The sequence below is a fragment of the Geotrypetes seraphini genome, chromosome 11, assembly GCF_902459505.1.
Source record: "Geotrypetes seraphini chromosome 11, aGeoSer1.1, whole genome shotgun sequence".
In the NCBI taxonomy this organism is placed as follows: Eukaryota; Metazoa; Chordata; class Amphibia; order Gymnophiona; family Dermophiidae; genus Geotrypetes; species Geotrypetes seraphini.
In genome coordinates, this window is record NC_047094.1 from 114929636 (window position 1) to 114945006 (window position 15371).

At 44.2% G+C, this 15371-nt stretch overlaps 1 protein-coding gene across 6 annotated transcripts in view; it reads left to right on the forward strand.

Moving 5' to 3' along the window:
* TBC1D20 (TBC1 domain family member 20) overlaps positions 1-13614 on the forward strand; it is a 116758-nt gene extending 103144 nt beyond the window's left edge. For all 6 annotated transcript variants that reach the window (XM_033963384.1, XM_033963379.1, XM_033963381.1 and 3 more), the window contains one exon: positions 12749-13614. In XM_033963384.1, coding sequence (XP_033819275.1) covers positions 12749-13004 — 256 coding nt within the window. In that variant the 3' untranslated portion in view covers positions 13005-13614. The remainder of the gene's footprint in view (positions 1-12748) is intronic.
* The last annotated feature ends 1757 nt before the right edge of the window (positions 13615-15371 follow it).

Genomic DNA, 15371 nt, shown 5'->3' on the forward strand with positions numbered 1-15371 from the left:
ATGTTTGACGAATTTACTTCAATTTTTTGAAACCGTGAACAAACAAATTGATAATGGAGAACCGGTGGACATAATATACTTGGACTTCCAAAAAGCGTTCGACAAGGTTCCAAATGAAAGACTTCTCAGGAAACTACAAAGCCATGGGATATAGGGAGATATACTTAGATGGATAGGCAAATGACTGGAAAACAAAAAGCAGAGAGTGGGCATAAATGGGAAGTTCTCAGACTGGGAGAAAGTGACTAGCAGTGTGCCCCAGGGCTCGGTACTTGGGCCCATCTTATTTAATATTTTCATCAATAACCTAGAAGAAGGAACATCCAGTGAGATCATCAAGTTTGCAGACGACACAAAGCTATGCCGGGCAATCAGATCGCAGAAGGATAGCGAGGAACTCTAGAGTGACTTGTGTCAGTTAGAGAAATGGGTGGAGAAATGGCAGATGAAGTTTAATGTGTAAAAGTGCAAAGTAATGCATTTAGGCAGTAAGAACAAGGAACACGAGTATAGAATGTCAGGTGCAACTCTGGGTAAGAGCGAACAAGAAAAGGACCTGGGTGTACTGTTAGATAGGACCCTGAAACCGTCAGCACAATGTGCGGCAGTGGCAAAGAAAGCAAATAGAATGTTAGGCATGATAAAGAAAGGAATCATGAGTAGATCGGAGAGAGTTATAATGCCGCTTTATAGAGCAATGGTCAGACCACATTTGGAATACTGTGTCCAACATTGGTCTCCCAACCTAAAGAAGGATATAAAACTGCTGGAGAGGGTGCAGAGACGAGCAATGAAGCTAATAAATGGTATGGAAAACTTGAAATACGAGGAACGACTTAAGAGACTGGGACTCTTCTCCCTTGAGAAGAGGAGACTGCGAGGGGATATGATTGAGACTTTCAAAATACTGAAAGGAATCAACAAAATAGAGCAGGAAAAAAATTATTTACAATGTCCAACGTGACATGGACAAGAGGACATGGACTGAAGCTAAGGGGGGACAAGTCCAGGACAAATATCAGGAAGTTCTGCTTCACGCAACAAGTGGTGGACACCTGGAATGCTCTCCCAGAGGAGGTTATTGCGGAATCCACCGTTCTAGGATTCAAAAGCAAATTAGATGCACATCTCCTTACGAGAGGCATAGAGGGATATGGGTGACTAAAATTACACCAGGTGTACACCTGACTGGGCCTCCGCGTGTGCGGATCACTGGACTCGAAGGACCGTAGGTCAGATCCGGAGATGACAGTTCTTATGGAATACCCAATCACTGGTGTAATCTGCTGAAAATAATCATGAATTGAAGTATATTCCAATTTCTTTTAATGATGCCTTGTATGTCATGGGAAAGATGTGAAAATCTAAGCATACAGACGATATCTGGTTTTGTTTTTATCATAATTGGATTAAGCAGCTCCTCCATATGTTTCATTTGTGCTCGATTCAAGCATTCCTTGACACAGTCCTCTGGATAACCTCTTGCTAGAAAGCTCCTCATCCATAGTGGTGCACAATCTCCTTAGTCTCAAGAACTAGAAATAGGGGAGGTTCTTCTTCAAACCTTTGTTATGAAAGCTGGTGTAATGAAGGTAGGTGTTCCTATCTGTGGACTTTCTATAGATTGAAATCTTCAGACAATATCTGGTTTTGTAAATCTTGATGTCTAAAAATGGGATCAAATGGCCATCATATTGCATTTTGAATCTCAAATTGTCATCAAGTAGATTCAGCCATTGATGAAACTCCAATAATTTCTCTATTGGAGCATGAAAAGAAAGATGGTAAGGAGATGATTACAGTGGAAGTTAAGAAGGAAATCATCCAGAAGCATGAATGAGGTATGCGAGTGGTCGACATTGCAAGATGTTATAACAAATCTACCTTGACGATTTGCACAATATTAAAAAAGAAAGAAAAAATAAGGAGGCTAGATGCAGTGAAAGGAGTCACAAGAATATCAAAGCAACGGCCACAAATTCTGGAGAATGTAGAAAAGTACACCGACCTCGTTAGTAAACTGCCAGGTACATCAACAGAAAATGAAGAAGGCTTCAAGGCGCTGGTTTGATAACTTTAAAAGATGAGAAGTGGCATCCATAGTGTTGTGAGGCATGGAGAGGCTGCGAGTTCGGATGCTCAGGCAGCAAATTACTGCATCTCAATGGCCACAAATTTGGTCTTGGAGGATGAGATGTACAGTGTCGGCATCTATGAGACAGACTTGGTTTTTTCTGTTACATAGAGCATTATAGACCCCTATTCGGTTACAAAAATTGGATGGCTCTAAGTCTAATAAATGTTGGCACCGTCATCTCGAAGCAGGGACTTTAGATCATTTATTATTCTATTGTCCATTTATTATGAATTATTGTAAATCAATTTGGGACCAAATTAACTGTTTATTAGAGAATCCAGTGGCATTATCATATGATACTGTGCTGTTTGGTATGGCAATGAGAGCAAAAAGTCAGATTTTTATAAATAATAACAAATTATTACTTATAATGACTGGGGTTGCCATTCAACAAATTACGTATAATTGGAAAAACTGGAGTAGACTAAACTATAATTTTTGGTGGAATTCCCTATGTCATATATATAAAATGGAGAGATTTATTGCAATACAATGGGGGTGTTTCAAGAAATTTCAAGATGTTTGGGAGCCATTAACAAAATATTGTACTGATTAGATGAATTTTTTTCCCCTTAAATTTACAAGTTCATGTGTGAGGGGTGGGGGGGGGGGTAATTTGATTTACATATTGTATAAGGTATTGATTATATGATTGGGAAGGGTGGGGAAGATGGGGGATAAGAGAGTATCAGTTGTATCATTGATGATTATTAAGTGATATATATATATATTGTTAATTTGTTTGGATGTATTATCACACTTATTGTAAGTTTGAAAATGAATAAAGATTTACAAAAAAAAAAAAAAAAGAACAGGAACCACCAGTTGTCAATGATATTGTGTCCTTGGGGACGACCATGGGACTGGAGATGAATGAGGATGACATCAAAGAGCTGGTAGAGGAACATGGCCAGGAGCTGACCACTAATGAACTGATGGATCTGCATCGTGCACAACGGCAAGAGGTTATGGAGGAGATCTCATCTGAGGAAGAGGAGAAAAAGACAGAGGAATCTCTCACTTCAAATGAGATTATGGAGATGTTTAAAATATGGGAAAGAGTGCAAAATTTTGTAGAAAAGCACCACCCGAATAAGGCTGTAAAAGTGCAAGCGATGAATCTGTTTAACGACAATGCAATGTCACATTTACGGTGTCAGGTCAAAAGCGCACCGGGACAAAGGCGCGCGCAGACAATTGAGCGCAGCGCGGAGGCGTGCACTGCACGAAATTACTGTTTTTATGGCTCCAATGAGGGGGATGAGGGGGGTGGGGGGGGGAACCCCCCCACTTTACTTAATGGAGATTGCGCCGCGTTGTGGGGGTGTGGGGGGTTGTAACCCCCCACATTTTACTGAAAACTTCACTTTTTCCCTATTTTTAGGGAAAAAGTTAAGTTTACAGTAAAATGTGGAGGGTTACAACCTCCCAAACACCCCACAACGCCGCCGCGATCTCTATTAAGTAAACTGGGGGGGCTCCCCAACAAAAACCCCCGTTGGAGCCCCTAAAAACTGTAATATTCTTCGGCGCACGCCTCCATCTTGCGCTCAGTTGTCAGCGCACACCTTTGTCTTTCGCCGACTTGTCTATGAACCCACATTTACGCAAAATCCTCTAAAGGAGGCAGAAGCAACTGTCATTGGATAGGTTCCTTATTAAAGTCACACAAAAAAAACCAGATTCCATTGAGCCAACAGAGCAATGTTTCTGTTAGTTATAGTGAAAGTCGTCCTACACAATAACCCTCATCCTCTCCTCTATTTTGTCTCCCTCACACCAGCCGCAATTCAAAAGTAAAGTGCAGGTTATTTGTTTTACTGTATATATTTTTACTTTATACAGTACAGTATGTTGTATTAAAGTCTTTGGGTTGTGGAACAAATCGTCTGAATTTCCATTATTTCCTATGGGGAAATTTGCTTTGATAGATTTTAAGCATGCTTCCGGAATGAATTATGCTCGCAAACCAAGGTTTTACTGTATTACCTGGATATGTTAGCTTTGGGATATGTGCATCACAGATATTTTCTTCCCACCATGCAAAATATGAATACCTAAGTTGGTGGGCTTCCCAAAGCCCTGCCTGCTGAAGATCTCTTCCTCTAGTTCTACAGCTGGTGGCAGCTCTGAGACCCTGACACTAGCTGCAGAGCTTGGAGATTACTGGCTGCCAGACTGGAGGAGGTGGTCTTCAACTGGCAGGGTTTGGGATTCCCATCAGCCACAGCAAGAGAAATGCCTAATTTTTGGTGGACCTGGTCCTGTGATTCCTGTGTTAGGTACAGAAAGTTTCAAGTTTATTTAAGATTTCATATACTGCCCAATCAGCCTTCTAGGTGGTCATAAAAACATGTATTGACTAAAAAAACGCATTTAGGAAAACAGCACATCATTAAAAACTATAATAGTTATTAAAAACAATTAAAAACAAACAGGAACAAAAGGGAAAAGGGCTAGAGCTACAATGAGAAAATAGAGAGAAAAACATATAGGGAAGAAAACAAAAGGAAGGGTGGCAAAAAATAAAATAAAACTATGTAGCCCTGAAAATGACATTTAGGTCTCGAAAGTGTCAAGGAAAAGAAATGTTTTTAACTTCGTCTTAAAATGGTAAAGAATTGATTCTTCCCGTAAATGGGCCGGAATATTATTCCAAAGAGATAGAGCGCTGACTGAGAAAATGATAGACCTCATTGTGTTGATATACTTCAGAGACAGGATAAAGATTTTTGGCATATCTGTTTTTATTTCTCCATTGTTGTAATACTTGCTGTGATCCCTTGTTCTGTATTTGGTAAAGGTCTGTCTGTGTTTTGTGTGTAAAGAAGTCATTCAAATTTGTTTTATGTGTAGTAGTAATAGGAGGGGGGATATCAGGGAAGGGGAGGTATGGATGGTAGTAATGGGAGGTGGAAAAATTGTGGAGAGGGTGCAGAGAAGAGGGGGGGATCAGGGGGCCCCTTCTTAATTTCTGCCATAGGCCCCAGCATGTCTAAAACCGGCCCTGCCTATCACTGCAGGTACTCCAGCTCCATCAGTGATATCATCTGGTTGCCAGTATAGTTTTTCTGAATCACCTGCAGATTAATGAAACCTCATGAAAGTTCAAGTAGTCCAGGTAGTGCAGGCTTGGGATCCTGTGGAAAAGAAACCCACAAACAGGCTTGGGAACCTGTGGAAAAGAAACCAACCCATTGCTGTTGTTGCATGGCTATTGGGTGTGGCCCCTATAGCGATGGAGATACTGGTTGCTCATTTGGAAACCAGTAATGGCAAAACCACCATGGATCAATGCAACACCTATTTCATATACATTTTCTAGCCTTGTGATATGTGTTTATCATGGGCTGTGCACACAAAATATCCCACACTTTTAAGCAAATTTATATTTCAAAAAGTTGCATTGCAAAACAAATAAATGTAGATTTTGTAGAGTAATATTTCCTCTTTTAGATGATACTAGTTAGAAAAAGATTCAAGCAGACTCTTTTTTTATAATTAATCCTCAAAGTTGACAAATTTCAGCCCTTGTGTCAATGGGGCAGAATTTGAAGGAATGTTCTGATGCAGCTATTCATACTGAATTGCTACAAATTTGACAGTGTAGTGTCCAGTACATGGATAAACTATGATAAAAATTTAACTCCTTCAAAGAGCTATTGCTCCCTCCTTGGTTGGGGTGTATAACAGCTGTGTAGAGATGGGGACCCTGTCGGCAGGTCTTAATGTGGCCCAGATAGTTCCCTTACAGCAGGGATCTCAAAGCCCTTCCTTGAGGGCTGCAATCAAGTCAGGTTTTCAAGATTTTCACAATGAATATGCATTGAAAGCAGTGCATGCACATAGATCTCATGCATATTAATTGGGGAAATCCTGAAAACCCGACTGGATTGCAGCCCTCGAGGAAGAATTTGAGACCCCTGCCTTACAGGAACCCCCACGGTTCCAGGCTCTTAAAGACCCCATTTTCTATGTACTTCACTTAGAAAGTTTTTATATATGAGTTTTATCAAATTTGAAATAAACTTGAAACCATTTCCTTTTTAAATTTCGAAACAAAACTTCTAGTGAAAGTGATGGCCAACAGATTAGCTCTTGTTTTCCCTTCCCTAATTTATGACTTCCAGGTTGGCTTCGTAATTGGGAGATCTATAATTAACGGCAAGTTAACATCAGAACCCAGTGAGCAGGGCAGGCAGGAGAAAGTCGGGAGGCAGGCGAAGAGGAGACAGAATCGGGAGAGAGGAGAGTAAGAGGGGAACAGGGCAAGGCAGGCAAGAGTGAGGGGCAGCGGTGAGAGAGCTCCGCCCACCCCTCTAACGTCAGCAAGGCACTGATCCTGAGCTCCCCCTTAAACAGGGAGGAGCAAACGGTGCTCAGCCATTCGACACGTGTTGAAGGTGAGCGTTAAAGGTGCTCGCCTTAGCTAGAGCCCCTTTGTGAAGGGCCTTCAGAAGGGGCGAGTCACTGCATGAGCAGCCGGCAGAGAGGACACCAGCAGCAGACAGAACACCAGCAGAAGCATCAGCAGACACGGAGGACACTAGCAGCTATGGAAGCAGCAGACAGAAGCAGGAAGATGAACTACCCAGTTTTCTGCACCGTCTGCCATATGTATGACTACCTCCCCTCTGGGAGGTGATCTTATGTATGCACTTGGTACGGAGAACTGGAGAGGCTGAAGAAACAAGTTAAGACTCCTAGAGGGCAGAATACTGGAACTAGAAGCACTTCGAGAAGTGGAGAGGAGACAGATGCAGAGAACGTCAAAACAAAGGAAGCCATTGAGGATGAAGTCTGGAAGCTGGAGAAGTTCATCGAGGAGGCTGTGGAACTGCTGAGATACACCTACAGGGAGTGAGGATCACCTGGAGAACAGCCACAAGGAAGAAATGGGTGACACAGCAGCGAGATCTGGAAGCAGCAGAGCAAACCCACAAGAAGATGAGTCCGGTGCAAGCCAATGTCAGGACGAGGGAAGATGGAAGTACACAGAGGACACAGACCTACGGCTGGAAAGATGGCCACACACCAGGGACACGGACCTGCGCCTAGAGAGGCAAGAGAAGATATAGAAGCCAGCAATCATAGAGGACTCCATCATCAGACAAGTTAACAGCCACATAGCAGGAGGAAGACAGAATCTGCTGGTGACCTGCCTACCAGGAGCCAAGATAGAAGACATGGTGAGCCGCACTGACAGGATCATCGACAGCGTGGAAGAGGAAGATATGGCAATGGTAATCCATGTGGGGACAAACAACATGAGCAACAGGAAATACAGCAGAGAATTACTGAAGGACCAGTTCCGGATGCTAGGAAAGAAGCTGAAGACCAGAATGCAGAGGGTAGCGTTCTCAGAGATCCTACTGGTACCCAGGGTCAATGAGAAGAGGCAGACTGAGATGCAAGCAGTCAACGTGTGGATGCAACACTGGTGTGAGGAAGAAGGATTCCACTTCGTGCGCAACTGGATGACATTCTGGGGAAAGAGCAAGCTATTCAGGAAGGATGGACTCCACCTCAGCGGAGACAGAACGAGGCTACTTGCAAGCAACAGCAAGAGAGAAATTGAGAAGTTTTTAAACTAGGAAGAAGGGAAAGCCGACAATTGATCGAAAGTCGATGGTTCGGGAACCGGTATACCCAGAAGATACCGTGCAAGAAGTCAGCAGAGAAGACTCAGCGGATCATGGACAGGACAGAAATCCGGATGAATCAAATGGGACGCAAGAGAGAAGAAAGTGAAAGAAAGTAACATGCCGCAAACTCAAGTGTATATACACGAATGCAAGGAGTCTAAGGAGCAAGATGGGTGAATTAGAAACTATGGAACAAAAAGAGAACCTTGACATTATCAGCATCACGGAAACATGGTGGAACAAGGAAAATGTCTGGAACACTGTTAGCGGATACAAGCTATACCGCAGAGACAGAGTGGGTCAAAAAGGTGGGGGGGGTATTGCTCTGTACGTCAAAGAGGGAATAGAGTCTGCCGGAGAGAACACGCCAGAAACAGAATAAGTTAGAATCTCTATGGGTCAAAATTCCAGGAATAAATGGAATGGAAATGAAGATCTACTACCAACCCCTAGGGCAGTCCGAAGAAATTGATGAAGAAATGACGGCTGAGATTAAACACAACTGCAAGGGAGGAAATGAAGTTATCATGGGTGACTTCAATTACCCAGGGATAGACTGGAACCTAGGCACCAATACTCGCTGCTAGATGGGGAAAACGGGAGGCAAATCGCTTCGAGGAGTCAGAGCTCAGTTACCGGAAGCCGATTCTTCTCTTTTCTTAAAGAATTTATGTCTCCTCTACCAACTGTATTTCCCTTTTATCCCAGGACAAGCAGGCAGCATATTCTTAACGTATGGGTGACGTCACCAACGGAGCCCCGGTACGGACATTTTTCACTAGAAAGTTCTAGTTGGCCGCACCGCCCGACGGAGGAGTGCGTGGACCCCAGTTTCTTCGTTTCCGCGGAGCGAAGAAGACGCATGTGGTTTCAACGGCCGTTGAAAACATCCTTTTTGCCTTCCCGCTCGCGCTTTTTTTCTCGTTTTTTCTCTTTTTCCCATTCGGGTTCTCTTTTTTATTCGATTAAAAAAAAAAAATCTCTCTCGATTTTCTCTATTTTTTTGAAACCGGCCCCAGCGGGGCCTGTTGTCACCATATAGGCCTCCGGTTTTGATTTTGCGGAGGCCGTGTTTCCCTTCATGCCCCCTCAACCGGGCTTTAAGAAGTGCCAGCGGTGTGCACGCCCGATCTCCCTCACTGACCCACACAATTGGTGCCTACAGTGTTTGGGTCCAGAGCATCGGGCTGACACCTGCACCCGCTGTGCCACTCTTAAGAAATGCACCTTAAAAAATCGGCAGATCCAGCAGAACATCCTTTTCGGTACCGGATCTGCTATGGAACCTGCCGCGACGTCGACGGTACCACAAAAGACGGCACCGACCACTTCGATGCCCGATCCTTCCTCAGGGTCGCTGGCACCAGGTAAGCCGGCTAAGAAGCCTTCCACCTCCCTTGAGCGCCCACCTGCCACAGTGGCGACGCCGGTCCTCCCGGCCTCATGCCGACCCCGCAAACGCTCCGCCCCGATCTCGGTGAGTGCCTCGTCATCGGCCTCCTCATCGCCGGGGCGTGGAGCAGCACCTATGGAACCGAAAAAGAAAAAAGCGGTCCCGGTGCCACCCCTGGATGACCACATCGCGGCCATACTCCATGACAAATTGCAGGAACAGCTGCAGCAACAACTCCAGCACCTGTTACCGACCCTCTTGGCACCGCTTCTTTCGGTACCAGACCGGCCCGAGCCTCGCACCATCCCACCGGTGTCCACCCCCTTGGTGCCACTCAACCCTTCCATGCCAGTCCTCTCGGCTGAACCACCCCATTCTCATCCTGTGGTACGGACCCGCTCTGAGGTCGATCCTCCTCGGGACCAGGAAGGGCACCGGTCTCCCCGGGACCCAGAACGGGACCGGGATCAGCACCGGTCTTCCTCTCCCGGTACCGTCTCAATGCGCTCTGGCAAATCTCTTTCTAAGACCCGCCACACATAAGAAGTTCCAGCAACCCAGAGCCACACAACAAAGGGAAAGCAGCAGACTATAGCCACTGAGAACCAGAAAGCAATAGTCTACCTCTTGGCAACAAACTCAGAGGTTTGTGATGAAAAGGATAATGATAATGTTGATTCTGTTTTTGGGCAAGATAGTGAAATGGCTGATAATGACATTACCTATGATATGGAAATAGAATGTACTGATTTGCCCAGCTATGAAGATATGGATATAGGCTGAGAGCTATTGATGATAAGGGAGCTGAAGGAAAAAAGTAAAGTCGACTCAAGATGGGTGTGAATGCTGAAGTTTTATTTTTTTGAAGTTTAAAATACAACCCACAGACTGCCATTTTGTTTTGGGATCTAGGAAGGGGATCTTTCAAGCTGATCCATTGAGGGAAATTATTGGAGTGGATCCCACCCTTGGGGTATTAATAATGTGACCATACGTCACTTTTTGAACGGGATCATCCCTTTTTCAGAACCCCCTGGCCCACAGCTTCCGGACGCCAATATTTCCCATTTTCAGAGACGGTGTCCCGAAGCTGTGTGTGGGGACAACGGGACAGGCGATCACGGAGAATGGGCACTCTCCCTACTTACCCGCCCGCTGCCGCAACAACCGCAGGGGAGGCGTGTCCAGGCGCCGGCCCAGAAGCCTTCTCCCCATCTATTCTGACGTCAGAGATGAAGGTCCAGGCTAGCCAATTGCTGCCTGGCTGGCCCGGAACTTCCTCTCCGACATCAGAATTGGCTTCAGGGGAGGGGGTGGGACAAAGACTTGGAAGGCAGTGAGGGGACATAGGAAGGAGGGAGGGAGGGAGGAAGGAGGGAGAGAAAGAGAAAGGGGGAGGGGTTGTAAGCAGAAGACTAGAAAAGATAGGCCTGGACCAAAGGGGAAAGACAGGAGGCAGATGCAGGACTATGGGAGGTTCAGACAAAGGGGGAGAGACCCTGAGTAAGAACAGAGAGATGCAAGATCATAACAGAGGAGGGAGACCTTGAACAAAGGTACATAGGAGAACTGACACTGGATCTGGGGAGGGTAACAGAAGGAAAAGAGAGAGACCTGGACCCAAAGGGGATGGGGCTGGATTGTGAAAGAAAGAGAGAGAAATATTGGATGCACAGTCAGAAGGAAGTGCAACCAGAGACTCATGAAATCACCAAACAAAGGTAGGAAAAATGATTTTATTTTCAATTTAGTGATTAAAATGTGTCAGTTTTGAGAATTTATATCTGCTGTTTATATTTTGCACTATATTTTTTCTATAGTTACTGAGGTGACATTGCATTTTTAAAGTCATCTGCCTTGACATCTTTGGAAAAAACCTCATAAATGATAATTAACATTTTCTCTGCATATAGTGTGCTTTGTGGGTTGTTTTTTTTAATTTTATGGTTACCATTATGAATTAAGATATTGTGTGTACATGAAAAATGAATGGAAGAAACTGGGGGTGGGGGTGGGGTTAGGGCGGGATTGGGGGCAGGTCTGAAAATTATTAGATGTCCTGTTTTGATGAAAAAAATAAATGGTCACATTAGGTATTAAGCCTATAACCCCAAGGAGTTTTTGCCTGTTAAAGAAAAGCTTTCATGGTGATTAAGGGCTCCTTTTATAAAGCCGCGCTAGGGCCTTAACACACGGAATAGCACACGCTAGCCGCTACCACCTCCTTTTGAGCAGGTAGTAGATTTTCAGCTAGCTAGCCCTAAGGCTTTTGCATTTTGGCTTGAAATGGAATTGTTTTGTTTTGGTTTGTAAGTGTTGAAAAATAAGCAAAAATGATACAAACCTAAAAACCTATTTTTTGAAGTTGTGTTTGTGATATTGGAACAATAAACTTTACCACATAATTTGCACCAGGGTTTTGATCTCTTTATTAAAGCAGTACCAAGCTACCAAAACAAGCAAACCGCTCAGTCGAGGTTTGTGTGCACTGGGTTAGGTCACTTGCTAAGCCCAGCTTGGCCGTGCCCGGTCACAGTACACATGCAAAACGTTTATGATGACCAGAGAAGTTCACTTCTGTTTAGCTTGATGTTTTATGTCTTTTGTTTGTCCTGATGGTTCTGTATCTTTGATTCTTGGTTGTCCATAACAAATTGTAATCTTAGGTCGGGGGGGGGGGGGGGCATAAGAGTCCAGGCCCTCTCGATTCATTTTTGGGATTATCACTTTTCAGTGTGCCTGCTTGTACTCTTCTGGATTGTTCTTTGAGTTTGGGGGGAAGAGGGATTGGAGAGCGGGAGATGGGAATTAGGGGATGGGATTCTTGGGGGGACCAGGGGTTATCTTGTGTTTTCCTACAAAAATTAGATGCCTTGACCTGTTGGTTTTTATTTTGATCTTTGTATTTGACTCTCATTGATGGTGTCTATCACTGGTTTGTTGTTCGCCTGTTGTCATCAATAAAAAAATAGTTTACAGTTAAACTATGATTAAAAAATTCTGTATCTAATTTTGCTCTGGAGCTATAGCAGCTGATAAACTGATCAAAATCTGTCACAACAAACTGCAAGATTTAAGGCACACAAAATTTTTAACTGGGCTTTTGCATCCATGATGCTCATACTAGCATCGCTGAAACTAGCATAAAAAGTTTTGCTAGACTACCAAAAATTAGTAGCATTGTATTATAGTATTAGTGTTGGCAGCTTTATGAGCAACTAAAAAGGACATTTTATTCCCTGCTGTGTATGATACTGTCAGCACTCCAAAAAACAAGATGGTCAAGTTCAGAGACTATTGCAACTAAGGATCTGATATTTTGGGAAACTTATTTTTTTAATGCTTTGCTAGTTCTGCATACAGATTTTGAACAAAATCTGAGACATGGTGGGGAGCTTTTTTATTTTAGACCACCCAGCTATTCTCCTTGCTGTAAACATTGTGGGTGGGTGTGGGGTGCAGGGGATGATAAGGATCTTTTAAAAGTAATTTTGCATCTATATTTGGCAACAGGAAAGGTGAATTTAAAGTCTGTTCCTACATCTCACTTTTTGTTTGGTTCCCTTCTCCTAGGATTGCTGCTTCAACATTTAAAGACTTTGAGCTTGCCTCCTGTCAGCAGCGGCCAGATAGCATACTACGTCAGCGCTTCAGAAATGATGTGCGATGTGATGATCATTCAAGGTCTATATTGTCAAGAACACGGAGTAGTCGTTTCATGAAACTGGCTGTGATGGGCCTAACGGTGGCACTGGGAGCTGCAGCGCTTGCAGTAGTAAAGAGTGCTTTGGATTGGGCACCCAAGTTTGAGTTACAGATTTTCCCCTGAGAGATGAGGAAGACTTTCTGCTGTTCTTGTTTAGTTGGGACCTCTGTCTGCAGCGTGTGCTTCCTAATGGTAAATGCCCCCTCTGTGGCTAGAAGTTCCCTTTTGGCATATGCTTCTTGATGGGAATAGAAAGACACATATGCTACATGGGCTGTGGCTCAGGTAGGGAAACTAAGGGGTAGAGACCAAACAGACTTCTGTGCTGGTCTTCCTGCAGCTATCATCTGCTGTCTAGTTCCTGGAATGCTTCCAGGGTCAGAGCTCTTGGACTGGAGCCCTAAAGGATATAGAGGCTGTGGTTGGTCAGCAATTTGTTTCTTAAAATTTACATGGAGGCATTCAGGATCTTCTACTAGAATTGGGAAAGAGGCTATTGTAAGAGAGATTACACTGGGTCTGTGCTGTCCCTTCTAAAAGGATGGCAGGAACACTTGGACACCTGTTGACCTCTATACTTTGCTTGCAAAATAAATAAATAAACAGTATCTACATTGTGCAGTTTCTAGCTATGCTGGGGTTTGTCTTTTGTAATTTATAGATAATTCACATTTGTAAATATGGATTTGTATAGATAACCTTTAATAATGTAAAGTAAAGATCACTGAACTACTAGGCTGATGTTTTTATTAGTACAATATTGGGTTTCAGAGAGGGAGATACCCTAATGAAAGATGTCCTGCTTACATGTGGTGCTTAAATGTACTTCTGGAGGGTAGTCATCTTAACTGGTAGGAGCACAAATGAAATATAGGTCTGTGGCACACTTTTTAAAATTCTTTAGAAGTCTTTTATTGGAACATGTCACAAATTTCAAGAATATATAAACTGGACACAAGCACAACAAAGCATTAAAAAAGTACAACTCTACCAAAAATGGGGGGGAAACCTTCCTAAATAACAAACACAACAGGACATGCCCAAGCATCAGAAGAATATAGTAACTTCTTTAGTGTCCCTCTAGACCGGCACAGAATGGATAGGTTTACGCTCTTCTGCTACCAGGTAGAGACTGAAGCCCAGATTCTCAAAACTTTAAGCCGTCGCTAAACTGTTTTACGGCGGTTTAGACGGTACGCAGTTTAGCGGCGGATTATCAAAAGGGATTATTTCTGTCTTTAGCAAGGTTTCTAGCAGTCTCCGACACGGACATGCAAATGGGCTCTTCAACACTGAAATAAGCCCTCCAGTGGATTCTTAAGAAATGCTGAGCCATTTTTAAAAAGTGGCATCTACTTTTGGTGACAAAAATAGGTGACTGGTCTGGGATGCCAGTCAGTGTCAGAGACTGCTAAAAGCCCCTGTGTTGTGATGCAACAGGAGAGATGCCCATTCTCTCCGCTGCATTACAACACCCCTTCTCTGCAGCGGCGAACACAACACCCCCACTCCCCTGGAACAGCAGTGACCCCCCCCCCCTGCAGAAGGAGAGATGCCCATTCTCACCTGCTGCACTAAACTCCCCTTGCTGTGACTCGACTATCCCCCCACAGCAGGAGAGATGTCCACTCTTATCCTGCTGCACTAAACTCCCAAGATGCACCGGGGAGTGGAAGGCCCATTTTAGATGATGCAGCAGCTGGAAGGAGGGTGTCCATGTCCCTCTGGATCTATTTTGAGGTAAATGGGGGTCACTTGAAAGCGGGGGAGAGTGAGCATCTCTCCCGCTGCAGGGTGGTGATCTGGTTGTGGTGGGGAGTTTAGTGCAGCAGGAGAGAGTGGGCATCTCTCCTGCTGCCGGTGAGGTAGTGGCTGGGATTTTAGGACTGCGGGAGAGTGTGGGCATCTCTCCCGCTGTTATGTTTTATCATTGACAGCATTTTTTTTGCGCATGTGACCATCACTGTCACCAGCGTTGGGCACATGTAAATTTAGCGAATCTTTGCTGCTGTCTGCTGACCTCATTTGAATGCACGATTTTTTGAGAATGTCTCAGTTCTTTAGATTTGCTATCAAAAAGGCTACGTTAGTAGACCGTCACTTTTTAATCGGGTTTTTGAGAATCCTGCTCTGAGACACTAAATTTTGGCTATAGTACAAGTGGGCAGTACAGTCCCTATTAAATCAGTTTTTTCTCAGGCTCCAGCAGGTGGAGTGGTAAGCTTGTGCAGTCTGTGCTGAGGTTTGTTTGAGCCTGTTGGATTCAATTTAGTGAATCTTTCTTGTCCCTTTTGCTGTTCAGAGCTTGGGGGACTCTTTTGGGGGTCCTACCAACCTCAGGAGTGCCACACGATAGTGTCAAGTCTCTCCCCCCATTTCCCCCACCTCCCCAGGTTTTCTGAATTTAGAAGAGCCTCAACTGAATGTCTGGTCACCTGTTAGACACAGACTACAGTTTAGAGTGCCAGTGGGGTCTGCTCACTTGATACA